Below are 26,529 nucleotides of genomic sequence, written 5' to 3' on the forward strand. Positions count from 1 at the left end.
GCAGGCACTGAGTTGCAGTCAGAGGTATTGCAAGGAGGGCTCCCAGGTATAGGAAACAAGATAGCAGGGCAAATGGTAGCTGGGCTGTGCCCATGCACAGCTGTTTGCATCCTTCTGCCATCCCCATGCTAGGCAGCAGCATTTCTTTGCAGCATGACCCAGGCATGGGGTGCTGCCCAGGGCCACACACTGAACCCTCAGCTGCCCAAATCCCCATACCACAAAAAAAAAAAAAAAAAAAAGAAGAAAAAAAGACTTTTTAATTGTACATCAGACATATTAATTACAACTCAGATATAACAAGAGTTGGATATTACAAGCAGCAGCCTGAAACCATAAATCTTTAGAAGGTGCATAGAGTCATTATAATATCTATTATAACTAATGCAAAATATATTCTGAAACAAAAATATTTTTAAAGGCTCCATATTCAGTTCTCTGCAGTAGGCCAGGAGGAGAGGAAAGGGAGAGGAGGAGGATGAAGAAGGAGCTGCCAAGCTCACCCATGTTCTCCCAGCACATCGATGCCACAGGGTTGGTCTGGGCACAGCTCCTGGCAGCCCCCAGCCCTCCAGGCAGTAACTGAGATAGTCACCTGGGCTCCATAGGCCCTCATGATGTGGAAGCACGAGCAAAGCTGGGCTGGATGGATGGGCCCAGCACCAGGCACGGTGGGGTCCTGGCAGCAACCTCTCCAAAACACTGGGGCCTCTTAGAGGCAGCTCCATTCAGATGAGCAGATGCAAGCCGCGCCGTGGCTGCAGCCGAACAGAGCTCAGCACACAGCTCTGCGCTGAGCACCGCGCCAGCGCACGGCCCGCTTGGCACAGCGTGAAGGCATTGCAGGGCTTTGCAGTGCTGTGCCCAGTGCTCGGGGTGCTGCTGCTCACTCCCAGCCCACGCCATGGGCAGCACCCACACTGCGTGTCCCATTGCGGCGCTGCAGCAGGGGGGCTGTTTTTATGGGCTCTGTTGGCGATCTGCTCTCTCACGCCGATGGATTTTCACCTTTATACGACAGGAGGCAGCACGCCGCCTTGCTCCCCACACCCTCGCTGTACTCTGACAGAGTACTGAATCATTTCAGTACTTCTGCAATAAAACAGCTTTTTCCGTTCATCCCCCGGCTGGCAGACCACGAACACGCCGAGGAACGATGCTGCTGCAGGAGCACGCGGCTCAGCAGGGGGATGGGGCAGAGCAGCACACATACATCAGCGTATCTTAGAAAGAACCTAATGAGTACATCTGAGAGTAGAATTTAAAAAAAAAGCTTGCCCCTGAACCAAGTGGCCGTATTGCTTTAGACAAAAAGGGGCTCTCGTTCTCCTTCGGTATAGAAAACCACGGTGAAGCAGCAGCACGCCCACAGCAGGGACAGCCTCATGGGCAGGGGGGCACCCTGCTGCCTTTTTGGTTTCTTGGCTGGTTTGGCACTGCAGGACGGGCATCTTCAAGGGAATGAAGAGCAGTCCAAGTGGTGTCCGCTCTGGTTTAAGGCACATGAGTGTGTTTGGCTGAGCTGTGCCAAGAGGTGATTGTTGAGATGGAGAACGCAGCACATCCAGGCCCTGGGATGGGGTCTGAGCAATTCGTAGGGTGTCCTTCCTTCAGAGCAAATCACATTCCTCTGATGTGATGAATGGGTTTGGCAGGAGAAGGAAAAGCCCACACAAGAACTGTGGCATCACGTGCCATTTCCTACGGTGTAGGGATGAGCCACTGGGCTCCACAGTGGGACAGCAGTGGTGCTTCAGCCAGGGTCCCTGCGAGACCCGGATGCTCCTGCCTGGATGCAGTGCTCCAGGAGGGGCCTGACTGCCCCACTCCTCCGGTGACCGAAGGCCGAAGCGTGGCTCTGCATATACGTGGCCAATAAAACAATTGTCAAAGGAATACAATAAAAAGGCTGAGCACTGCGCCAGCTCCACCCCTCACAGCTCCACGCAGCCAGGGTGCCGAGCACAGGGCATCCTCCTCCTCCTCTTCCTCTTCCTCCTCTGCTGCACCAAGGCCTGGCTGCACCCAAGGGCTCCGCTGTCAGCTCCAGAGAAGGCATTGGGACCAGAGGGACGGGGGCTCAGTAGGGGGTGGTCCCTTCCCACTCCACCAGGTACTGCACTCTGCCCTCCAGCGTCACACGCCGTGCCAGCACCTGGTACTTCTCCCCGCACACCAGCCGCCCCGCTGCCCCGAAGTAGCTGCTGATGGACGACTTGAGGTGTGAGAGCGACGAGTCGTCCTCGCTGATGCTCTCGAAGGTGTGGCTGTCGATGCCATCATCCGGCCGCTCAGGCCCACACGTCACCTCGCTGCCCTGGGGGCTGCCCACTGCCGGCTGCCTGCCTGCTGCCCCGCTGCCACGCTTGGGCCGTGCTGAGGAGGGGCTCAGAACTGTCTGCTTGCGCTTACGGCTGCCCACCGTCCTTCGGCTGCGGGACAGGGAGAGAGGCAATGCGGTGCCGTGAGGGGAGATAGAAGATCCTCAGGAAGGGGGTGAAGGGGCCACAGCCCTCACCTGGACTCGCAGGACAGGCTGGTGGTGGCTGAGCCTGAGGTGCTGACGGCATCCGTGGAGTCCACATCGGAAAGGAAGGTCTGCCCCGAGCTGGCACTGGGATGGAGGCAGCGTCGGCCCTGCGGCCCCACACCTCAGAGCTCCCCCAGCACCACGGCTGGGCGGCACTCACCTCTTCAGGCTCTGAATCTCATCCAGTGTGAAGTCAAAGATGCTGGCCAGGTGGTGGTTGGTGCTCCAGGCAGAGGTGAAGTCGCTCTGCACCACAAAGAACAGCACCTCAACACCACACAGCAGCTCGGAACCCTCTGCCCAGCCACCGCAGCACTCCCTCCTCCCATGGCCATCCCACAGCCCGCAGGGACTCACGCTGGGGATGGCGTCCTCCAGAAGGAACTTGGCCCTCTTCCGCCGCACCGCACGCCGCTTCTGCTGCTGGAGCTGCTCTGGGAGCAGGCTGCAAGGCGAGATGTAGGGTGAGATACAGGGCTGGGGCTGCATGACGGTGCTGTGCAGCACCCACCTGCCTTTGTGGCTGTGCAGCACTCACCTGTCCTTGTGCACATATCTGCTCTTCCCTCTCCTCTTCAGCTCACAGGAACCCCTCTCGCCTGGCGCCTTCTCCGGCAGCACTTTGCTGGGGGGGTTTGGCGGGACGCGGATCCGCAGGCGGAAGATGCATTTCTTCTTCTTGATCTCCTTCCCACAGAGAAACCTGAGGAGGAAGCAGCCTTCAGCCTTGGGGGGACGAATCGATCCCAGGAGAGCAGGAGCACTCCGTGCACTGTTCCATTCCCAGCCAGCACTCACCTGCTCTTGTAGCTGTTGAGGGCATTGAGCAGGTGGGGGCCGCGCTCAGACACAGGGGTGCCGGTCAGCTGCAGACAGACACCAGCCTGAGCTCCTCGGGGCAGGACGGCCACCCTGACCCCTTCCCCTTCTGGCCTCCTGCCTCCCATGTCCCTGTGCCCCTGAGGCTCTGACCCTTCGCACCCAACACCCACAGGCATTACCTTCCCAAGCTGCAGAGGGTCCCAGTGGTGGTTCACGAAGGCCAGGATCTCCTCAAAGTCAAAGTATTTCTTCTTGCTCTGCACGCCCAGGTTGTACAGGGCAAGATGAACCACGTCCACCCTGCGGGAGCAGCCAAGGCCAGCAGGTCAGTGAGCAGTGAGCAGCCCACACTCAGCAATGCTGGCCCAGGGCACAGAAAAACTACAGAAACTCTGTGCCTCGAGACCCCACAGCAGCCCTGAGGTCTGGAGACCAAGGATGTGCCAGTCCCAGGACAGACACCCACTGCTGCAGCTTCCTACCAAGCTCCAGCCATGCACTCTCGCTGCACTCAAGTACGAGAGCAGGATGGCTCAATGGGACCCGGCACAGCACAATGGGGCCACGGCCCTTTCTCACCATCGCAGGGGCAGGCGCTTGATGTACTCAGGTCCCTGGTTGCACACGGAGCAGAAAAACACATAGAATCTGGAAAAGAATGAGGATGCAGAGCATAAGGGGGGTCGGATCACCCCGCAAGGATGCAGCACCTGCCCTAGTGTGGAGATGTGGACACGGGGACGTACCGATCCCCAAACATCATGGGGTCACTGAGGCACTGAGTGCACGCTTCATGGAACCACTGCCGGCAGCGGTAGCACTGCAGCATCTTCAGGTACCACCTGGGGAGGGAGAGGAGACAGTGCTGGGGAGGGCAGTGTGAGCAGCCCCAGCCAGGAATGTGAACCCTCACTGGCAAGGAGCTGCATGCAGACAGAGCAGGGCAGAGAGGGCAGCAGAGCCGCCAGCCCCAGAGAATGGCCTTGCAAGCAGAGAGCCTCTCTTGGAGGAAAAACACCCATGAACCAGAGCAGGCCAGCCCCTGAGCAGGCAGTGCTTACTCGCCAGGGCCCCCGCAGTAGCAGTAGCACTGCTGCTGGTTGGTGCGGTGTGGAGAGTCCCACTCCAGCAGGTCAGGGTTGTAGGACAGCACCATCTTGACGGCCTGCAGTGTCTTGGCAATGGCTCCCTTCTTCAGGGCACCCCCCTTCTGCAGGAGCCATCAGGACAGGGTCAGCAGTGAGACCACAGCCCACCCCGCAGCGCCCCGCAGCCCCACTCACCCGCACGGCCAGGGCGAAGATGCAGCGGCGGCAGAACCACGGCGTCCCCAGCGGGCCCTCGCTGCTGCTCACCACCGGGACGTGGCACTGCTGATGGTAACCTATGGGACGGCTCGGGGTCAGCATCACCAAGCTGGCCGGACGCATGCAGGATGCTGCAGGACACAGAGCCATGCGCCCGCACTCACCCAGCCCGCATTTCCCACAGATGAGGATTTCATTCCTGGGCCCTGATGTCTTTCCCAGGCAAATGTTGCACTTGGGTTCCTCCCCGGGGACGCCGGCTGCAGGATGGAGAAAGTGGTGATGGCTTCACAGTGCTGCCCACGGCACATGGGCTCCCAGGAGCAGTGAGCAGGGCACGATGGGGTGGCACTCACCATGCTGGATGTCCTTCCAGAGGACCCAGTACTTGGAGTTGTCCTCAAATGTCACCAGGCAGCTCTGCTTGGAGCCACTCACCTGTAGGGACAGAGCACAAAGAAGCCTGCTCCCATTGCCTGCACTCTCCTCTTTCCCCAGAGCCATTTTCCCCATCTCTCAGAGCTGTAGGAAGGTGGGTTCCAGGACAGATACCCGGCTAGGACATCAATCCAGCCACTCCAAGGACCACAGTCACTTCACAGCGCAGGCCAGCATGCTGTGAGCTGCCCCAGAGAACAGCACCTGCACCACGCGCACTTTGGATGCCCTCTTACCCTTCTGAATTCCCTCTTTACTCTTCTGTGTGCCAACTTTACACTTCTGGATGCCCACTTAAGCCATCTAGATGCATTCTTACCCTTTTGGGCACCCATTTACCCTTCCGCATGCCCTCTTTACCCTTTTGATCTTCCCCAGGTAGTACAGCCCATCGGTCCAGCGGCACAGCACGTACTGCCCCTCGCTCAGCTCCCTGCAGCTGCCGCCCCTGCGCCCGGCAGCCCCGTGCACATCCCGGGTGATGGAGTTCAGCGTCCCGTTCTCCATGAGCAGAGCCTGCGGGGACGGAGGCGATCTCCCATCAGCAGCGGCGCGATGTGCCCGCGGGCCGAGCGAGGCGCCCGCTCCGTAAGCGCGGGGTTCGCCCGGACGCTCTCAGCATCGGCAGCTTTAAATCGAACGCGAAGTCGACGATTTCCTTCTGCACTTTTGCCAACGGGACCGCTGGGGGAGCGGGGAGCAGAGCGGGCAGCAGCGGATAAAACCGAGCGGCCGCGTTTCGCAGACGCCGAGGGTTCCGAGCGCGGGACAGAGCCCCGACTGCCGGCAGCACCGCCCCGATGTCACTTTCCCCCCTTGGGGCTCCGTGCGGGGCCCTCACACCGCGGACCGCAGCGCTGCCGGTCGAAGCGATCCGAGCGCCGCGCCGCCCGGGACGAGCCCCGCGGGGCCGCCGCCCGACTGGAGGCAGCGCGGTGCCGCCGGACGGAGCCGAACGCTCCGGGCAGAGCCGCACAGCGGCGGCGGCCGCGAGTCACCGCACGGAGCTCAGCGCCGCCGCTCCGAGAGGTTCCGAACACCGCGGCGGGCGCAGCCACGCGCCGCTGCCCGGACCGCTCCGGGAACTGCGCAGCGCCGCTCCGGGACCCCGCCGGCACCGGGAGCGACGGCACCTGCCGGGCAGGAGCTCCGCGGGCGGCCCCGCAGCCGCGAGACCCTCCGCCATTGGTTCATTCAAAGGCGCTGCGGCGCCGGTCCGTCCCGTCCCGTCCCGCCCGGCCCCGCCGCCCCGGCCGCCTCCCGCCGCTCCGCTCCGAGCCGCCCTCACCGCTCGGCGCCGCTCCTCCGCCGCTCTGCCGCCGCCGCCGGGCTCGGCTCAGCGCCCGCCCGCTCGGGGGCCGCCGGGGCAGCGGCGGGGCGCGGCGGCGCGCGGCGGGGGCAGGGCGCGGGGCGCCATCTTCCCGCGCTTCCCGCGGGCATTGACGTCCCGCTTATGCAATTAGCGCGGGGCCGCCTCCCGGAGCTCCGAGCGGCGCGGCGCGGAGCATCCCGGGGTGCCCCAGACGCCGCCCGGCCCCGCGCCAGGGAACGGCCCGTGCTGCCGCCCGCCGGGATTCCGGGAACCGGGGGTCGTTTTTCTCCGAATCCAAGCAGAAAAAAAAAGAAAACCGAAACAAATCCGTCGGTGCAAAAGCGCTCCGGGCGGTGCCGAGACGGAGGCTGCAGGGTTTGCTATTTGCGAGAGAACGCTGCCAAAAAAAAAAAGAAACGTTTCCAGGCCCGATCGGGCGGCGGCGAATCCGCCGGGTTCGGAGCGAGGCGCTCCGTGCGCGTTCCGCCGCCCCGCGCAGGGCTTCCGCGCACCGCCGTTCGTCGCGCACCTGCGTGGAAGCAGCGCACGAAGAGCCGCTCCCGGCGCATCGGTGCTGAAGTCACCTCTCGAAGACGGCTGCGGAATTCTGTTCTCTTCGGAGGAGTTTTGTCGTCGTTTCTTTTTGCAAATCGGAGCCTCCCAGAACCGCTGGCATCGCGTTGTGCCGCGGGCGGCTCCGCACGGGCTCAGAAACACGTGGGGCCGCCGGCGCTGCGGCCGCCAACTGTCTATGCGGGGAGTGAGAGCGGGGAGGGCAAAGTGCGGGTTTCAGGGTGATTCATTGCATTTTGGGGTGATTCATTGCATTTCAGAGATCCTGGATGGGAGCGTGCCAGCAACAAATGCAGCATCTGCAGCACAGCTCCCAAAACCCTGCATGGGATTTCCTGAGATCCAGAAATGGTCCGAATAATCCAAAGAGTGGTCCAGATAGTCTTGGGTTGTCCTTGTAGGGGTCAGAGACCATGCAGCACCGTGCCATGCCATGCCATGCTGAGCCATGCTGTGCTTCCTCCCAGTCCCCCAAGGCCAGGCCATGTTTACCATAAGCAGCCAAAAACTGGCAGCTCCTTCCCGCTGCCTGCAGCCCTATCCTGCACACAGAACCTGACACATCTTCCAGGCGCCCCACGGCTGAGCCCTGCAGTGAGTCACAGTGTGCAGCCGTGAGTCACCACGGCATTAAAATAACTCCTGCACCAGAATTTTGCCTGTGGGCAAACACTGCTGCTCGTGTCCCTGCACTTTGCAGCTATGCTCAGGCCCACAGGCAACCGGTCTGGGTGTGAGGGTGCGATGCTGGGACAGCAGTGCCCTCCCTGAACCTCCTCAACCACTGTGGTTGTGTGTGCAGCACCCGGGTCGTTGGCCATGGAAGTGTGGGTGATGGGAGAGGTCCGCCAGGCACTGAGAGATGCCCAAACCCTTTTAATGAGAGGAGACAACGTCACCAACGGGGGCACCCCACAGTGGCAGTGCCCTCTGGGCTCGTTTGAACAACGCTGACCTCCTCACCGTGGAGATCCTTCACTGTCGTTGCATTTCCAATGCAGTCCCTACAGAATGGTTTGCACAAAACCTTGGTGGCACGTTGTCCCACAGCCCCACGCTGTCCCCAAGGCCTCTCCCCACACCCTGTGCCCATGGAGCAGGGATGCTGAGGGCTCCCACGCTGTCCTTCCAATGGTGCTCTGAGCGCAGCTCTGATGGCGGTGGCTTTTCCCCACATTTTATCTCCTTTGCAAACAGGAATGGGAGGAGGGGTTTTGTGTTGGCTCATAACCAGAGGCAAGGAATATTGAATGGAAGCCCAAACACGAGGCTGCACCACAGCACTGCTGGGCCTGGAGGTACGACGTGCAGTGAGGATGTGCACTGCAACGCACACAGATCACAAGGCTCCATGCCTCCAACCACCCCAGTGCCACCTCTGCCCAGCTGGGTGAATAGCACCATAGCACACACTTGTGCAAATGGGAGCAGCCACAACGAGTTGCATTTGGCTGCTGGCACACCTCACCTTGCTCAGTGCTTCCTGCAGCCCCACACAGTGTCCTTCCCCCAGAGCCAACTGCTCAGCCAGCACGGGCAAGCTGTGCTCCCAGCAGCTGTGCACGGGGCTACTGAGGTGTGTGGCTGTGATGAGGGGTGGTTGCATCTGACATCCAGCTGCTCCGTGCCAGCTGTGCCTTTAAGAGGAAGAGCATCCAGGCGTTGGGTTTCGTGTCTTTTATTTACTTAGTATGAACTTAATCCATGTCCTTTTTTATTTAAGCTTAGCTTTGTGTGCTCCCATGCAATTGCATAAGAGGCGAGGAGCTTGTAAGCGTTCCTGCAGCTGGGCAAGGTTTATATTAATGGAGTGGTTACATAACTTTGACACAGATACGTTATGTACACGTCTGCAGTTCCTGAGCTCGGCTCAGCAAAGACACCCCAGCATAAAAATTAAGAAAAAAGAAAGAAGAAATGGAACACATGAAGAGTGGTGTGAGGCCGTGATGGCAGCACAGCCCAGGGCCCTTCCCTCCCACAGGGCTCTCACAGCCCCAGGCTGCAATCAGGGAGCAGCAGCCATGAGCCCTGCTGTGCTCTTCGAGGGCCCCTTGCTGCTCCACGCACAACGAGCTCTGATTGGACTCCTCCATTAATTGCACCAGCAGCACAAACGTGCACGCAGACACACAGCGCTCTGCACCAACGCGTGTTTGCAGCTCTCCCACACACTTTCTCTTTCCCCAGCCCTCTCACACCCAAGGGCAGCCCTTCCCTTTCTGCTACCAGACAGCAGCTCCATACAGAGATGTGTTCTGCAAACAAGCCTGAAGCAAAGCAAGGATGCAGACCCCCACCCTCCCACCCTCCCCAAGGCAGCAACCACTGCTGTCAGAGCTCAGCCCACCGCTGCCTCACAGCAACAAGTGGGGTTTGCAGCACGGCTCAGCAATTCCCACTGCAAGCTGCTGTATCACATCCCCGGGTTGCTCAGTTCCCCCTTCTGCAGTTAAAATGATACACAAACTTTTTTTATGTTCGTGAGCTTTATTTGGGGAATAAACGAGACGGTAAGAAAATATGAATGATTAGAATAAATACAGCACTTGTCAGAATTACACAGCCATGAAAAGGAAAATATTTTTAGGCACATTACTGCAGTGTGGGCGGAAGGTCTGGCACAGTGCTGGAAAAATAACTTTCTGTCCCTGAAAAATGTCTTAAACATGAGAGAAAAATGACAGTGAGTGTGCGTGTGTGATGGCAAAGAACACTCAGCTCCTCCCCAAACAACCCATGACAGATATTTGTTTATGAAGTGGGTTTGTTGGTTGTTTTTTTTCTGAAATGTGGTACTTCATCACAACTCGTTGTGTAAAATGAGGATGCTCTGTCCCTGGAGGTGTTCAAGGCCAGGTTGGATGGGACCCTGGGCAGCCCAGTCTGCTATGAGATGTGAAGGTTGGTGGCCCTGCATGTGAGAGGGGGGCTGGAGATTCATGATCCTTGAGATCCCTTCCAACCCAATGATTCTATGAAAAGGGCACTGCTGAGATAGAAGGGAGAGTTTTGGAAAATGTGCCCGTAGGTCTGGGGGGAGCACGCAGCACAGGGCATGCAGCAGCTCTGAGGCAGCTGCTGTTCCTTGGTTGTTCAATGGACAGTTTCCCCTTTCCCTTCTCATGCAGTGAGTATAACAATTCTGCCAGTTTTGCTTTTTCAAGTGATTCTTGGGAAATATTGCAGAGGAAAAAAGGAATATAGTTACATAAAAGATTTTCAATCATAAATAAACACCTGCCTCTGTCTGCAAGATCAGGCCTTGGGTCTGCATCCTACGCCTGCACCCATCCTGCAGAATGCCTTGCAGGCCAGGAGCAGCAGCTGCACTGAAGGCATTGACCAGGCATGGACCAGCAACTGCTGCAGCCAAACCCAGCCCAGCTCCACTGATCCACCAACAGGTTCTGAAGCAGCAAATGGAGAGCACCAGCTTTAGTGCTTTTTGGGGGATAAAGTCCAGCATTTGAATTTCACATACATCCAACCATTTCCAAGTTTAACTTGATTGTAAAAATAACTTTTATTCATTCCTCGCCTCTTAAAGAAAAACATTTCTAGCAGGTACTTCCATGTTAGCATGTGAAGCACATAAAAGATCAATATTTCCTAATAAGTCGCTTGCCTCAAAGCTTCAGAAGCGAGGGAGCACTTTAAGCCCAAGCCCCCCAGGGCTCCTTCCCACTGCTGAGCTGCCAGCCTGGCCCTGCCTGCTGTCAACCCCCACAGCTGAGGTGGGAAAGTCAGAGTGCCACTTTTGGAAACACCAGAGGCAACTTTCCCCAGGCACAGTGTAACCTGGTTTCATTCCTAATGCAGCAGAGCATCTCCGTACAGAGCACATAAATACAGGTACATAAATAGCAAGAAATAAATCATCCAGTATAAGGAGTTGAAGCTGCCAGTGCTACCCACAGCTCACAGCTTTCAGGGTCCTCAAAAAGCACAGACACCCACCCAGAGCCTATGGGAGGGACCTGCCCCATCCCTGCCGGGGAGCAGCACAAGTCCCACAGTGCAGGCAGCACAACGGGTACATCAAACCTGGGAATGGTGGGAGAGGGAGCAGCAGCCCTTGCTGCTCCCAAGGGTGTGCAGAGCCCTGCAGCCCTGCAGCACACCGCCCTCAGCCCCAGGGTGCCCTGCCAGAACAGCACACCTGGGCAGTGTGGGGAAGGAGCTCCCCTCGACCCACCAGTGCATGCAAAGGGGAGCAGCTGTGATCTACATCTAAAGCAGAGTCTGGGCTGGTCAGTGACATAATCACAGCCCCCACGTGCAATAGCATGCTCTGTGTGGGCAATGTGTTTGCACACCAGCAGCAACCACAGCGAGCAGGCAGACCCAGCTGGTCCCAGCCAGTGCAGGGGGACGCAGGCCCAGCTCTCCAGACCAATGCAATGCCTCAAACTGATGTTTCTTTTCTTGCAAACAAATGAATTGCAGTGGGTGATTTACCAGACACTGACGTTTCAGAAGTTACTAATTTGTATCTATGATGCATTTAAGGAAAAGTGTATCTTCTTTCACATAGGCGTGCTTTGGGGACTGCAGTTTGGTCAGAGGGAGGAAGGTGGGACAGCCGCTGGCAACATTCATGTCGTGCACAGGTCTCTGAAAGGAAGCAGAAGCCAAGTCTGGGCGGAATGCATCAATAATGTGCTCTCTGTTGTTTTGGTCCAGCAACATAAATGTAACCTGAAAAGCAGAATGCAGCAATGATGAGATACTGGCCCGAAAACTGAACAGAAAATGTTGGAGACAAACGTGCAAACACTGTGAGAGCAGCTGGATGCTCTACTGACAAATGTAAGCTATGAAGAACATCTCACAGCCTACAAGGTTGATTAATGGGAACAAGGGGGACTGTAACAGTTCCCAGATGAAATATTTAGAACTTTGCCACCCATGAAATGAAATGAGATGATATGAAATGAAGTCATTATAGAGAATTGTACGTTGCAAAGACTTTTTCTCTCTCTTCTGACAACTTAAACAAACTCCAGGTTTGGTTCCAGTCATTATATTCATTCTGGTGCTGTGGTTTGGAACCAAAACAGCTTCACTGTCTGCATGCACATATAGAAGACAAAACCTATAGAATGACTCCATTTTAGTGTCATTTTTATTAACCCACTGTTCCTGAGCTTGAAACGTCAAATACAGATGAACTTTTTTAATGCAGTGAGGATTGAGAACTTTGATTACTATTTTTTTGGCTGCTAAACAGCAGTAAGATCATCTGCATGAAAGGCTTACAGAATCACTCCCACTGGAAGGCAGATGCTAAACAGAGAGATCAGAACCTGTGCATACTTTCACTGTTCCACCATTGCTGCATTATCAGATTGTACTTAAAAACTTCAGAGATAGATTGTGACCATAGAGCATAGACCATAGAGCATGGTGCATAAGTCATCATGCAAGAACATGAGAAAGCGCTCCCTCCTCCACTGTCATATTCACCTGAGTCCCCTGCCAAAGGCAGAAGGGGTAAGCTTGGATCAGATGTGAAATGCTGCCCTTTTTACCTTGTGCCTGAAAGGCCACGGGAGCAGAGCATCGTAGTCTCCTTTCATGACAACAAAGAAGAGGGATATGTGGGTTCCTTTTCCCATCCCATCCCCATTCAGATAAATCCTCAGGCACACCTTGTAGCCATACTTTGCAGTGTAGAAAGCTGAAAATCAGAACGCTTCATTAGTAAAGCCTCCTCTGCAAATAAGGCAAAATGAGTGTTATATTACATATACATATTACAGAAAGACTTGTGCCAAATTCTGTGCCACAGAGATGAGGAGAACAACAGGTCAGTACAGCAAATAAACAGGGAGAATACAGTGGCTGGAATCCTTCTAATCCCTCATACCTTGGTAAAAAATACCTGTTATTAGCCACATAAGGATATTTTCCCTAATTAAATCACTTCTCACACAGGAGATAACTGCAGCAGGAGACCATTCAGCACCACCAAGAGCCAAGGCTGGGGGTTAGACAATGCAGATCCAGCAGATGTCACTGCAAGTAGCTGCAGCAGAGGGCAAATTGCAAAACGAAAGTCCAGAGGAGAACACAGCTCTGTGGCAGAGTACAGCACAGCTGCCCTGAGTAACAGGCAGGAGAGCAAAACGCCTTCACACAAACAGCACCTTGGCTCAGGGAACTATTTTAAAGCACCTCCCATCCAGAGCAGAAAGAAGCATCATTCTAGAGAAATCAGCGCATCCTAAAGGATGGAGATGTGCTCACTCTGTCTGCTGTGTTTACCTGGTGAGTACAGACTGACTGCTCTGCCCGTCACTGAGTCCTGTAGCTTCTGGCTAACATCTGTGATCTTCCACAAAAAGACCCCATCGTAGGAAGTTTGCTCAGAGAACAGAAGGCTCTTATGGAGCCTGCTCAGGCCTGCGTCCTTCTGGGTCAGGCAGCAGTGCAACTCTGCAATCTAGGAGGAAAAACAAAACAGTTCTCAGCCAACTCCATCCCCACGCACTGCAGAAGCAGCAGAACCGTTCCCAGGTCCTCACATCCTTGGGGGTCTCCTCTGATTTCTTTTGGCACATTCTTAATGCACAAGGCAGTACATGTACATTTAGTACATGTGCCTAAAGGTGGTTTCAGAGAGCAAATATTAGAGATGCTCATCCGAAAAAAACATCCAAAACAAGAGAAGGATCCTGCTGATGTGTCCAGAACACAACCCTGCACAGCTCATCTCCATCCCCATCTCTCCAGCACCTCTCTCTGATTTGTGTAAGTACTTTTTATCTACACAGCAAGAACAAATCCAATGCTGGTCATAAATATTTACCTTCAGTTCAAGGCCTCGTATTATATTTTGATCAAGTTCACTCTGCCTCCGAAACGCTGTGATTTCCAAGTTGGAGGTCTCCACTTCTTTATTGAGCACTGCCACAATATTCTCAAACACAAGTAGCTTATTTTCAAGCTCAGAAATCACCTTCTCCCTCACTAGCTGCTGTACGATAGATTCATCTCTGGGAACAGAAGTTCTGGTTAAACAGTCTGCTTCCAGATCCCCATTGATTTGCAGACTGCCTGGGATGCACAGATCAGAGATGCTTTTTTCTGCACCGTTCACATTCAGTTCTGTCTGTGGGATGAAACCATTTGCAGCTTTGGAAGCAGTGCTCAGGTTTGCCTTCAGTTGCTTTACATACTGCAGCAGAAGCAGCATGTGAGTCCCAACTGCAGCTTTTTCATGCTCCTTTATCATCTCTTTGCTGCCCTGTAAGAAGATATGGTTAATACATTCTCCATACAAATATCATGGGGCCAAATAAAGCCACAACACAGAGCAAACTGCACCTTACACGCACCCAGTAGCCATGGCAGCTCCAACATCACCTCTCCTGGTCTACTAAAAATGGGTACAGCTCTTTCTTTCTTTAAAGACACATTGAAATCAAGGCCTGCTGCCCTGGTGAGGCCACAGGCACAGGATGGAGCTGTGCTCTGGAAGGCAGCACTTTCACTTACCCCAAAGGAACAGCCAACCTCAGAAAACCGACATCCATCCGTGCTGCCTGAGAGCCCAGAATGGTTCTGCTGGGGAAAAAGAATTGGAAAAGTGAGAAAATAATCAAATAGCAGCTTCCAGGGATTCTTTTATTTACCTACAAACAAATAGGCTGATTTAATAAATTAACTGGGGGAGCAGCAAAGTGAAGCTATTCAAGAGAGCTATGCCAGGATGGAAAAAGCACCCAGATACAAATGTCACATCTGAAGATGTTCTCAGGTGATCATCTCACCTACATGAAGATTTTATTTCACGAGTTGAAATAAAACTGTACTGTATTTACTCATCTTTTACCCACCTTTTCGTTTGATGGTGTTTCTGCTTGCACATGCTTCTGCTCTCTATATAAATTGCCTTCACATGAATGTTTCTGTCATTAAAACAAGAAGAAAGGAACTGAGTACATCAGTAAAACGCCTGAGCATCTTTACTGAAGAGTCTTTGAAACACAGCTTCTCTTTGGAAGTGCTACTCCCCCTTCACAGGCAGTTGAAGTTTAGAGGGGCTTTTATGCACTACATTCTGTGCAAGTCTCCTGCTTCCTTCCTAGAAGGTATAGATTTGAGGAAAATAAAGGAAGGATCACTACAGCACAACAAGCTCCACAACACATGTCCAGAGAATGACTGTTACTGACCTCACTATTCCACACTGCAGTGTTTTCAGGCTTCTTTACAGACAGGATAACGTTCAAAAATTTGGGACTAAGGCACATCTGTTAAAGGCAGGAGCTGCTGTACCCTCCCAGGCAGTTGGCTGTACAGGGACAGAATGGGGGGCTTCTCAAGCTAAGCTTCCAAGCCAACAGCTCCTCCTCCCAGCCCAGCAGGTCGGTTCAGTGACAGAGCTTCAGATGCAATGCCAATCAATGAAAGTTCCAACTCTGATCTGACACTTACAGGGCATCAAGCTTCTGAAAACTGCTTACAGATGCTTTGCAAAGTCATCCTGCAAAGCTGGACACAAGACTGACAATGTAAAGGTCTTGCTCAGCTCAAACTGTAGTACGAGCACTGTGTGCACACATACACACACAGTGAATGCAGGTGGGTAACGGAACAGGGAGCGAATAAACAGAAACCCAAAAATAAACTGGTTTCATACAGTTTGTCCCACGTGCAGACATTTCTTGGATCCTGATTATTTTGCACATAATATCCTGCGTTTTGAAGGCAGGAATCCAAATGTTCCATCACGACTTGCTAATGCAGAATGCATCAGAGCTAACATCAGACTTCCTGTCTTTCCTGGCTGCGAGGAGATGAAAATAATTCTGCCTTTGGTTCACACTACTGCTGCAACTTGTGCATTTAACACAGCAACTGTCAGCTTTCAACTCAAACCACACAGGGCTGGTTTTGATCTTCAGAAATGCCCTCGCATGCCGGCACATTTCCTAGAGCAGTGTGGAATTTTATAAAGTCATTTCACCTTCAGTTCTGAAGTTTCTCTTTCGATCCCCAGAAACAACACCACAGTTTTTTTCCTCCCTCGAACTCACTTTGAATGCTGTGCATCTGAGTGATTGCACAACATGTGTGTTTATTTTCTTACTCACTGCTGGTTTTCTCCTTCAGATCTTTGGTTTCCTGGGGCAGTGGGGCTGGAGGAGGTTTATTTCAGGTATGGGAATGCAGAAGTCATGAGACCAGTGTCTGATTGGTAAAGGTGGAGAGAATGAGAGCAGTGGCTCACTGCTGCTGTATCTTCATACAAGCATCTCTTATCTATCTAAAATACCAATCCATTCACATAAGAACAGATCATTTTCTATCACTTTACAGCTGCCCCAGCACACCGTTTCTATTCTAGAGCAGTTTCTATTTGCTCACTTTGTGTCCTTGGAGCACTCTCACCATCTGCACCACTTTGCTGCTTCAGAACGAGGGAAAACAAAGAGCAACTTTTAAAATGTCAAGATGAGCATGGAGAAATTAGCAAACCTTGAGAAACAAAAGGTACTTCTCATGCAACAGCAGTCAGCAAATCGGGATGAAAAACATGATGATAAAGTAGTTAAGCCATTCATACAGAACCCTTATTTGAAACCAATGAACGTTCTTACTTGGTACTCGCTGCTGGATGAGCTCTGCTTACACTTGTGACACACGGTCATGTTATTCACACATCCGTTTTCCAAATGATCTGCAAGTTTCTTCCTCATCACCACGTGCCCACAGCCAGTGTGACAAGGGATCAAAGCATATTCACACAGAATCTGATGCTCCTGGAAGCCAAAAGTTACAAACCCTAACTTAAACTGCAGATAAACACTCGTCTGTAAACAGCACCCATCCCTGCAGCGTTGTTTGCATCTCTTCTAACCTTGGGCAATGACCCACTCTGCAGTGATACCAAAATTACTGTTGAAAAATCCAGTCTTTCCTGCTTTGTTTTTGTTTTTTTTGATGATGATTTTTAACTTAAGCAAACAATCACATGAAAGAAGAAAAAAAAAAAAGACAAAGCCCACACAACTTGTGATTAATTCCAACAGCAGCTCTATGCTGCTCGGACCGGCAGGATGAGTGCAGGCCGTGTGCTGACATCCCTGCACAGCCCCAGAGGGGGGCAGAGCCATCGAGCCTCCGTGCAGCAGTCAGGGTGCATCTCTCACCCACCTTCAGAATGACTTCTACAACACTCCCTTCTCACTGTTTGCACTTTCTCATCTCGCCAAGGAAAAAACATCAGCATGATTTCTCCCATGGCAATGTCCAACAGCTCTGCTGCCCCACAAACACAAAATTGAACTGAAAATGTTTCTCCCGGCCTCTTCTACTGAAGCTTCTGTGGGTGCTGTGTCACAGCTGAGTTTGTCTTCAGAAGGAGATGCCTGTCCCCTAAGAAATGCCTCAGAAATGCCAATTTCAATCACATGCTCAGTTCTCAAATCCCTTTTGCCACAACACCGTTGCTGAGAGGGGCTCCGATTCTCAAATTTACAATGCAGAGCAAACCAGGTAGGTTTGTCTTAAAGAGGCCAACACTCCAACAGAAAAACAGTTCTTCCCTTAGGGGCCAAGGCCCTGGCACTGCCCAGAGCTGTGTGTGCCCCACAGATGGGCCCTGCAGGGTGAGCTGTGGGGCAGGCAGCCCTCACAGGGGGCTGTAGGGAAGGTTTTGGGGGGGCTGCGAGGTCCCTCCCACCCTCAGCCATTCCATGGTCTGTGACTCCATGGTATTGAGAATAGTGAGCTGGAAATGCAAACGTACTTCAAAGTTTTTCATGGTACCACACCAACTGCATCCAAGGGTCACACAGTGCACTCTGAGCTCAGAAATCTCCTTGTTAATGGCAGCATCCCCAAAGGCCTGGAAAGCAAACGCAGGAAGGAAAAACCCTGGTCAGCATGCATTCCTGGGACAGGAGTTCAGTGACTGTGTCAAGATTTGTTTGACTTAGCAAGTATTTTGGTGTTGGTAAGAGTCAAATAATTATCAAATCACTTCATGGCTATGACTCAAAAATAAACCATTTGATGCCATCTGTATTTACTGCCAATACGCCCAACAGAACAGCTATTGCTCTGAGTTCCTCTTCACAGAAATCTGACACACATCACATGCTGTGGATGTGCAGAGGTGATCCTGAGGGTGCTGCTATGCAGACTCTATAATGGAAGTATTTAATTATTGGGGTCATTAACACCTCCTGAAGTGCAGCGGAGAGGATTGAGACTTCAGTGAGCCTAAGCTTCCCAGATAAGGGCTGTTTCCATTTACCACAGTGCTGTGTACTCCCAGAATGTAAACCACGTGGCAGATGTTTTTTGACTGCATAGATCTTTTTTCTTATAGCAACCACCAACAATTGTACAATTATTCTGCAAATGAATAAACCCTGCACACTTTTAATATTGCATTTTACACTGGCACAGGAACAAGACAGTAATAAGAACACAATGCAGATGACAGCAGATTTCCTAACACAGAAGTGAGTCAGGAAGTTGGAGGCTGGAGGGAGTCTTTACAATGAAAGGAGGGAAAAGTATTTACCAATCATGTCCACACTTAAATAAAGGCACTGATGAACAGCACTGCGGCAAGACTTGAAGCACCTACAGTACATCAGTGGTTGGTAAATTAGAGTATAGCAGGGAAGGGATGGAAGCTACCACAGAAGCGGGTCAGGGGATAAGATAATCAAACACATATCCTGATACGGCCTTTTGTTCCTCTAGTGTAAGTACCTTATTTAAAATATAAACATATAATCAGATAGCAGAGGGAATAAACATGAAGCAAAACCGCAGCAAAGGTGAAGCAGAGATTATCAGGAAAAGATACGGAGCCAAGAACAAACCTGCTATGCAGCCTTTGTTAGTCATGCTGTTTACAAAGCCCAGACCCTTTGTTCTGGATGGGTCCATAGGCAGATCATCGTGCCTTTGTGGTGAAGACTTCCCAGCAAGAACCTGCCCGTGCAGATCAGCTCACCCAGCACCTCCACCCACCCACAGACTGCAGGAGGTCCCAGAAGACCCAGTGAGAATCCAAACGTTGTAAAAGAACCGACAGCCAACGCTCAGTAAGACTTCCACGAGGGGTTAGCTGCACCCATCCGTGGTTCGAGGATGCCTGAAATTGTTACTGGGAAATTTATTGCAGAATTAAGGATTTTTTATTTTTTTTTCTGAGATCTTCAGTGTTAACTGCAGATTCATTACTTTGGTGCAGCCACATTCTATATTTTGCCTTCTTCCTCGCTGCCAGCTGACTATTGGGTTTCATTCTTGCCTAACAAATGTACACAGAACGTGTATGTCTTGGTGCTCCTGCATGTAGTAAGGAAGAAAGGAAGAAGCTGAGCTGGGAATGAGCCCTGTGTGTGTGCTCAGGACACAGAACAGTGCAGTGATCTGCCTGGAGAAACCACACAGCAACAGAAGAGAGCTCTGCAGAGCAGACCAGAGAACAGTTAGCGATACATGACTGAACTGTGAACCACAACTCACCCTTTCCTCTGCCAATAGGCTTCCTTCACTCAGAGTGCTGGGATCCTCCTCTTTACATTTCTGGCAAACTGGATTTTTATTGTTCCTGGAAAAAGAAGAGCAAAATAACAAAGGATTATTGAACTGGATCAGGGGATCTTTGCATATACACTAAAATAAACTAAAACATGGACGTAATTTCCATTTGGAATCCACAGTCTTTGCTCACGAAAGGTCCAATTATTGAAGACACTGAAGTAAAATAAATTAATAAATAACAAGAACCACCAACAAAAACAGAACGAAGTGAACCAAGCAAATAAATGCTTGGTTTCAAGACTGGGTCTTATTCCTCAAGGCCATCAATCCTACCTGTATTTCAGCAAAGCGAGAGCAGCCTGGATCAGGAAAAATAAAGCTGGAAGCTACTGAAGCAGTGCTAGAACCCTGCCACTGAACCTTGACTGCTGCTGCTTTCCAAACACCAAGGCTACCATCAGCTCACACAGCGATTGCTGCTGCAACTTCACTGCCCACCTGCAGGGCAGATGTACTGTTTGCAAAGCTGAAAGCAGCAACACCTACTGAGCACACAGCAGTGCCAGCTTTGCGGTCAGGACCTACCGGACAATCCAGGACAGGCAGGCAGAGCAGTATCTGTGCCCACAGAGCGTCTGCAGGGCTTTCTTCAGAACGTTGTTGCAGTTGCTGCACAGGTACTTCTGCTCGGGCACATCTTCACAAATGCTGGTGGGATATCCGAAAGGAAACTCGTTTTCATCAGGAGAAGAGCTGGGGATATCTTGCGGGCCGCTGCTTGCTTTCTCAGCCATCTGAAGAGAGCTGCTGGCAAAGAGGAGGGGAGAGAAATGGGTGCTGCTCACTGCCTTGGGAGGGAGCACATCGGCACCAAGGCCACAGCACAGCCCCGAAGCAGTGCAGTCGTCATAGTGAACTGTTGGACTGAATGTGCAGCTGACGTGCATGACTAAATGTCACAGCAGGTCTGACGAGGGACCTGCAGGAAATTACTGTGCAGATGTAAAATTTCCCTCGAGCACAATGTGAGAATGGACAACACGCTGAAATGAAGCTCTGGGGTTTTCTGCTCGTGTTTGAGTTCATAGAAAGATGAAGTAAATGGTTCTATCATTTCAGAGCCACAATCCCAGCGGTTCATAACATACAGAATTATTTCCTGTACAGTAAATCCCCAACAATCTTCCATTTCCAGGGCCCAAAATTTGGGATTACACTTTATAGGCACAGAAATTGAACAGCAGGTGTGCTGACAGTGACCTTCCTGAAGCCATAACATATCCAGCAACACGATGAAAGGGAACCTCAAGGCCTCCAAAAGCACCGAGCGCCTCGTGTGAAAAGGTGCAAGGCACGTTCAGCACGGCTTCTGGTTAATGAGAGCAATGGAACACCGCTGGGAACGCACCCAGAACTGACTCCGGGGGTCTCGCTGTTGCTCAGAAATGCTCGCACTGCTGTCCGTGGAGGTACCCCACGTCCGTGCTGCAGTACTGGGGCACACAGCAGATGCGGTAGAGGCTGAGGTGGGACGGCAGCTGCGGCCCTGTGAGCAGCAGCCCGGCGTGTGTGGAGCCCGCAGCTCGCCTCCGAGCACCGCAGCCCACACGGACATCCGTGCCATCGGGTCCGCGGGCCGGCCGAGGGACGGAAAGCGGCGGGACCGGGACACGGGCTGCTGGGCACCCCCGGGATTTTAAACACCCCTTTAAGCAGCGCTTTCTGCATTGCGGTTCAGGCCGCTCGCTCGGTACCCAAGGGAAGTCAGCGACGAGCGCAGGGCCCGCCGGTCCTGCCGAGAGCCGCAAGATGAAAACCCAGCGGGCAGCGGCGCACCGCGAGCTGCCCGAGCCCGGGAACAGCGGAACGGAGCCGGGCTGCAAACCGCGTGTGGGCGCCGTGCGCGTACGAACAGCATCGCGCTGCGCGTGCGGGACGGGACGGGACGGGACCAGCACATCCACGAGCGGCCCGGGCCGGAGAGGAGCCCGGCAGGGCAGCGCGGCACGGCGGGGCGGGGCGGCCCCGAGCGGGGCGGACGGGATCCAAGCGGCGGCTCCGAGGGGCGCCGCACCGCCCCCGGAGCCCCGGCGGGGCCGGCACGAGGCGGGGCCTCCCCCCGCTCCCCTTACCTCAGCACGCCGAGGCGGCACGGAGAGGCGCAGCGCCGCGGGGAGCGGAGGAGCGGCCTTGGGCTCCCGGGGGGGCGGGGCCGGGATCGGGCGGGGGGAGCGGCGGCCCGGGGCGGGCGCAGGGCTCGGCGGGCCGGCGGATAACGCGGTGATGCCGTTACGTCCCGGGGTCGGTGCGGCGCCGCCCGGTCGTCGGAGAGAAAACCGCCCCGTGCCCGTGCGCCCAGCCGTAACCGGAACGCCCGGCTTTGCTATGGGCCCTGCGGCCTTTGCGGTCCCGGCGCCAGGCGCGTGCACGTGCTGCCGGGGTGCGCGCAGCGCTGCGGGGCCTTTGGGAGCTGAAGTTTCGCTCTCGGGATAAGGCGAGTTTGCTGTGAAATCATGTGCTGCAACCGCGGCGCCCGGGGTTCGGTAAGAAGAGTGTTTCAGATGCAAATCTGTTCGTTCTTCCCGGTGAAAGACACGTGGGGAATACTGCTGGGGGTGTCCCAGCAGGAAATTGAACATGAAGAGGTCGTGCCCTAGCTGCTTCCATTGGTTTGTTACTCTGCAACGCTCACGGGCATTCATAGCCAAGTACAGTGTGCCAGCACTGCACTGTGCTTGGTTATCACTGAGTGTCTGATAGCTTCTGGGCTGTATTTGCTCAGATAACAGTGCCACGCGTGCTGCTGTCACATGGGCTGATTGCCCTCTTGCCACAATTACAGATTACCAAACTGATTAGAGCTGTATTAAATCACAGATTGGAAGGAGGGAGCTTCTAGGAACAAGGCAGCCTTGCAGACAACAGGAACTATTAAAAACATCTGCACAACACAGAAGCATCTTTACATAAGCAGGTAACTGCTCCGGCTCCTTCACCATTTTGGGCTCTTCCTTCTGCAGCTCTCACCCCTCCTTCAGCTCCTTTGCCACACAGGCAGTGTCTTTCCACAGCTGCACCCTGTAGACCACGGAACCACTATGCAAGACTGAAGGATCAAGAATTTGGTCCTTTACTTTGCCAGAGGCCTTTTAATTACATGCCTTTGGGTTAGACTGCCTTTGGCAAGCAATGTGTGTTTTTTTCTCTTTTTTTTCTTTTTCCTGAAAGTTTTAACAGGTAAGAAATGATGATGCAGAGGAAAGCGTCACTGTAGAGAAAAGGAAAGCTGAGTCGGATGGAGCCAATTGCCACAGGTCAGCTTTAGGGCACTCATCTGGCTTACTGCCCTACATCACAAGAGCATTTGGGCGAACCACAAACTCACTGAATGCTTCCACCTCCCTCACTGCAAGGAGGGAACAGCGTTTATTCCCTTTGGCAAAACACCATCATCTCAGCAGTGAAAAGCACCAGCGGCAGCTCAGCAGTGTTGTTCCAGCACAAGCAGATGGGAGCACATGTGTTCTGTGCTGCAGCCGTGGTACCTGCACACACAGCCTCTGTGAGAGCAACGGTGTGAGCAAGAGCTGGTGACAATCTTGTAGAAGAGGAGCAGTGTGTCAGTTTTATTAGCTACTTCTGAGGTTTCCAGTTAACTCCACCTGCAGGAGCAGAAGGCTTGCCTTACAGAATCACATGTAATGTCTCTTCATCTCCACTTCTCTCTACTTCTCTGTGCTACACGTAGATTTGTGGATGCTCTGAGTACAGAGCTAAGAATCTACGAGGACACTGTGGTCTGCCTGAGCTGGTATGGCTTCAGACGTTCGCTGTCATTGCTTTATAATGAGCTGTGAGAAGTCATAGCAAGTTATTCTGGCAGAGAGCATTTCTGCCAGGAAGTGAGGTCATTTTTCAAGAGGTTCTAAAAGCAGTTCTGGATGAAGCAATTGTAAGTTTTTGGAAGTTGATAATTTCAGGAAGATTGCTGCTGCACCAATGAGGAGTTTTGGTTTGGGGCTGAAGGGACGTTGCTTGCTGTCACCTTCCAGGCCACCCATCCGGGCTGCCAGCTTCTTCTGCCTCAAGAGTTCTCGAAAATACGGCACCTCAATCTCAATAGGTGCTGAATTACACAAAGAAACGAGAGATAAGTTTTTGGTACTTTCCAAACTAGATATATTTCCTCTGACAAATTTCCCCCATATGAGATCAGTTAACTGAAAACAGGATGTGGCTCAGAGGGACCGACCTCTGCAGCATCATTTCACTGCAGAGCCATTCCTACCACAGCTCACACTGCAGCTCACAGCGTTACTATTTAAGGAGAATGTTCACTTATACATCTGAGAGAAGAAGCTCATGAGGGAGTATTTATAACTTGAGTGTTGTCCTTTTAGAAGCATCCAAGAGCTTGAGTTTTTAGTATGTATACAAATGGCACATTTGGATGCTAAGCGTTTGAAAGACTGCAGTCAAAGTGCAAACAGTGCTTTCAAGGCCGAGAATCTAATTTCAGACAGAAAAAATGCTAGAAGTAGGGAGGTCTCACACTATGAAAACACACTTTTCAGTTAGTATAAAATATCTGGAAATGTGTCTGCCTCCTAGGAAACGCTGAAAAATGGGTAAAAGACAGGAATGAAAGCTGGTTAGTAACAAAGCACCCGGTGCCCATGGGGCACAGTGCTTCCAGGAACCAGAGCTCAGTGCTCCAAGCCGAGATCCTCACCTGTGTGCACAGCTGAGACCAATCCACTCTTCATCTTCTTTGCTGTCACCTTCCTGACTTTAGCCCCCATGAGGTAGACGTAAATAGAGTGGTAAGATTCTGTCCATTCACCCTCTAGATTTTCAAATCAGAAGGTGAAGAGCCGTGCACTTCCATCTTTTGTTGTCCTTATCACACGTGAGAGCTTTGCTGCAGCTCCATCCCTTACCTGCAGTGTGATGGCACACAGCCAGCTTCAGCTCCACGTGGTGCCACTGCCAGGACCCGGCCCCACTCACATGAAAGAGCTGGAAAGATTCCCACTAACTTCTGGAAGAGTTGGACTCTGCTCCTCAAAGAGACATCAGGAATCAATCTTTTTTTTCCTTTACCCCCTTCTCTGCCTCTACATTTTCCCAGCTCATATTCTCTGTAGCACAGTATAATCCTCAGCTTCTCAGTACGCAGGGTTTCCCCTCCCCCTCAATAACGGTTGTTCTGGAGCATCTCTTCAGGATTTGTCAGGGGGCAAAAAAAAAAAAGCACCCATTAAAATGAACATTATGCACCAATTCTCTGATCTCAGTGCTTCACTAAAGCAGCTCCACAACAGAAGCCAAGGAACCCATTGAAAGAAAGTAAAGAGAAGAAATGTTTCTCTCCACCATGGTGTCCCAGATTGCTTCCTATGCACAGTACTACTTGAGAGTGAAAGCATCACAAAGAGAGGACTGAAGCTGCTTTTAAGCCACCTATCACAGATCTGTGACAGCAGGGACTTGTTGGTGGCACACCTGTGTCACTGCATCTCTGCAGCAGGAGAAGCGCTGTGCATGGATGTCTGCAGCTGACGTGGGATGGCTTTTGGCAGCCTCAGCTGGTGAAGTTCTGCTTTCTGCTGCAGCCTGCCTACATCAAGGGTCTGCTCTGTGCTTGTGGTTGTGCTTCTGTTTCTCTTAACACACACAGAGCCTGATCTGAACTGGAAAATTCTGAGCTGCTTATTTCCATTCTTACTGCTCTGGAGAGAAGTCAGGGAACGGGAGCTGAGCCCAGCAGGAGCCTGCCAAAGAGCTCTTCCAAGGTTCTGGATGTAACGTGAAGAAACAAGCTAAGATTCAACATTTTCAGCTATAAAGCAGTTGGCAAAGAATGGATGTTCTATTGATAGCTCAGTTCATTGGTACAGAGTGTTAGAGAAACGACACCGGTAACAGAGATCTCAGCATATTTGGGACTAATTAGTGGAAACAGAAAATGGAAACACATTTCTTTAACAATGTCTTCATTAATTCTCCTTAATGAGAGAAATGGAGGAAAGAGTGAAGGCCACAACTACACCATAACATTGCCAGTAGTTAACTCACGTTGTTAGTAAGATCACCTTCATCCTAAAGAGATGTTTAGAATATTATAGTGGGCAGAGGCAGAACAAGACAAAATCAGATGCATTTAAAGAAAAATGAAAGAGAAATAAAAAGATCTTTTTAACACAGGAGAAGCCTGAATGAAAGAGGGAAGTTGTAAATGGGAAAAAGCAGGCACAGAGAAAGATGGGTCTGTATTGTGCACAGACAGAAGCAAGCAGACAGTGCTTTAATGAATGAGCAGAGTCCTCTCATGAGGACAAGTATCTTGGCAGCTCTGCCAGCGATGGGACTCCAAAATCAGATCATCACAGAAAAGTTCCCAGCAGTGTCTTTGGTATTCGGCCAAGAAACCAAACCTTGAGACTCCTTGTTGAACATCTGCATCACAAACTGGGCACTGAAATCCCACAGCAAGTGAGCAGGGCACAAAGTGCTTAGGAAATGTCTCTGTGAATGAGACAGCAGCCCTGGCACAGTGAGGGCAGCTCTTCTGGTACAGCTGCAGCTCATGCCCAGCCTGTCAGCAGCACTAACATTCAAGCCTTACACTGCACGTTATGTTTCATCAGGTATAAACTGGCGTGGAGTAACATGAATCTGTGTGTGGGGGGAGTGAGATGCTTTAAAAACACTTCCTCTTTGAAAAGAGGTTTTCACTTTTTTTGTGACTCAGTAGTAGAAATACTACAACTGCAGATCTGGATATCAAATGTAAGGAGTACAGCTTCTCCAAAATAATCATAACAACGCTGATTTCCATTAGCTCTGTGGCCTCACTGTTTAACTTGCAAAGAACACATAATGGCCAGTGGAAAGAATGCACTGTTGAGGTTACAGTCGTAAAGCCAAGCGAGACAATGCAAGCCCACGTCAGGGCTCCCTTACATCGTGCTACATCCAAGCACTGAGCCTCTCTGCTTCTTTTGGAGAACTTTTTTGTGGCG

At 52.2% G+C, this 26,529-nt stretch overlaps 2 protein-coding genes across 8 annotated transcripts; both read right to left on the reverse strand.

Annotated features, from left to right (window-relative positions):
- Window positions 1–242: 242 nt before the first annotated feature.
- Window positions 243–7,520, reverse strand: PHF19 (PHD finger protein 19). Of its 3 annotated transcripts, none has more exons than XM_052668708.1 (15): window positions 6,994–7,520; window positions 5,458–5,613; window positions 5,016–5,097; window positions 4,824–4,919; window positions 4,636–4,736; window positions 4,414–4,562; window positions 4,099–4,194; window positions 3,932–4,000; window positions 3,532–3,652; window positions 3,329–3,396; window positions 3,069–3,233; window positions 2,888–2,975; window positions 2,691–2,776; window positions 2,519–2,614; window positions 243–2,432 (listed from the first exon to the last, which is right to left on the reverse strand). In XM_052668708.1, the coding sequence occupies exons 2-15, from the start codon at window positions 5,602–5,604 to the stop codon at window positions 2,081–2,083; spliced, it is 1,716 nt and encodes a 571-aa protein (XP_052524668.1). In that variant the 5' UTR covers window positions 5,605–5,613; window positions 6,994–7,520; the 3' UTR covers window positions 243–2,080. The 3 variants fall into 3 exon arrangements, with proteins under 3 accessions (XP_052524668.1, XP_052524665.1, XP_052524666.1); XM_052668705.1 differs by having other exon boundaries at window positions 6,939–7,520; XM_052668706.1 differs by lacking the exon at window positions 6,994–7,520 and adding an exon at window positions 6,386–6,462.
- A 2,963-nt stretch (window positions 7,521–10,483) lies between these two features.
- Window positions 10,484–21,757, reverse strand: TRAF1 (TNF receptor associated factor 1). Of its 5 annotated transcripts, none has more exons than XM_052669624.1 (11): window positions 21,637–21,757; window positions 20,090–20,311; window positions 19,487–19,571; window positions 17,745–17,843; window positions 16,594–16,755; window positions 14,827–14,898; window positions 14,486–14,554; window positions 13,797–14,234; window positions 13,253–13,430; window positions 12,517–12,665; window positions 10,484–11,683 (listed from the first exon to the last, which is right to left on the reverse strand). In XM_052669624.1, the coding sequence occupies exons 2-11, from the start codon at window positions 20,296–20,298 to the stop codon at window positions 11,468–11,470; spliced, it is 1,677 nt and encodes a 558-aa protein (XP_052525584.1). In that variant the 5' UTR covers window positions 20,299–20,311; window positions 21,637–21,757; the 3' UTR covers window positions 10,484–11,467. The 5 variants fall into 5 exon arrangements, with proteins under 5 accessions (XP_052525584.1, XP_052525583.1, XP_052525581.1 ...); XM_052669623.1 differs by having other exon boundaries at window positions 20,090–20,308; window positions 21,637–21,738; XM_052669621.1 differs by lacking the exon at window positions 21,637–21,757 and having other exon boundaries at window positions 20,090–21,315.
- Between the last annotated feature and the right edge of the window lie 4,772 nt (window positions 21,758–26,529).

This window comes from Tympanuchus pallidicinctus, unplaced genomic scaffold (assembly GCF_026119805.1).
Source record: "Tympanuchus pallidicinctus isolate F22 unplaced genomic scaffold, pur_lepc_1.0 scaffold8, whole genome shotgun sequence".
NCBI classification, from domain to species: Eukaryota; Metazoa; Chordata; class Aves; order Galliformes; family Phasianidae; genus Tympanuchus; species Tympanuchus pallidicinctus.

What these genes read in the sequence shown, in the direction of transcription:
- PHF19 (XM_052668708.1), bottom strand. Translation starts at nt 5,604, where the DNA reads ATGGAGAACGGGACGCTGAACTCCATCACCCGGGATGTGCACGGGGCT. An exon ending in AGATATGTGCACAAGGACAG is followed by an intron (nt 2,976 to 3,068) that starts GTGAGTGCTGCA and finishes CTCGCCTTGCAG; the next exon opens with CCTGCTCCCAGAGCAGCTCC. An exon ending in TGGAGGACGCCATCCCCAGC is followed by an intron (nt 2,777 to 2,887) that starts GTGAGTCCCTGC and finishes TTTGTGGTGCAG; the next exon opens with AGCGACTTCACCTCTGCCTG.
- TRAF1 (XM_052669621.1), bottom strand. Translation starts at nt 20,451, where the DNA reads ATGCACGTCAGCTGCACATTCAGTCCAACAGTTCACTATGACGACTGC. An exon ending in GTACCATGAAAAACTTTGAA is followed by an intron (nt 16,756 to 17,744) that starts GTACGTTTGCAT and finishes TTTGGCTTCCAG; the next exon opens with GAGCATCAGATTCTGTGTGA. An exon ending in AGGTTGGCTGTTCCTTTGGG is followed by an intron (nt 14,235 to 14,485) that starts GTAAGTGAAAGT and finishes ATCTTCTTACAG; the next exon opens with GGCAGCAAAGAGATGATAAA.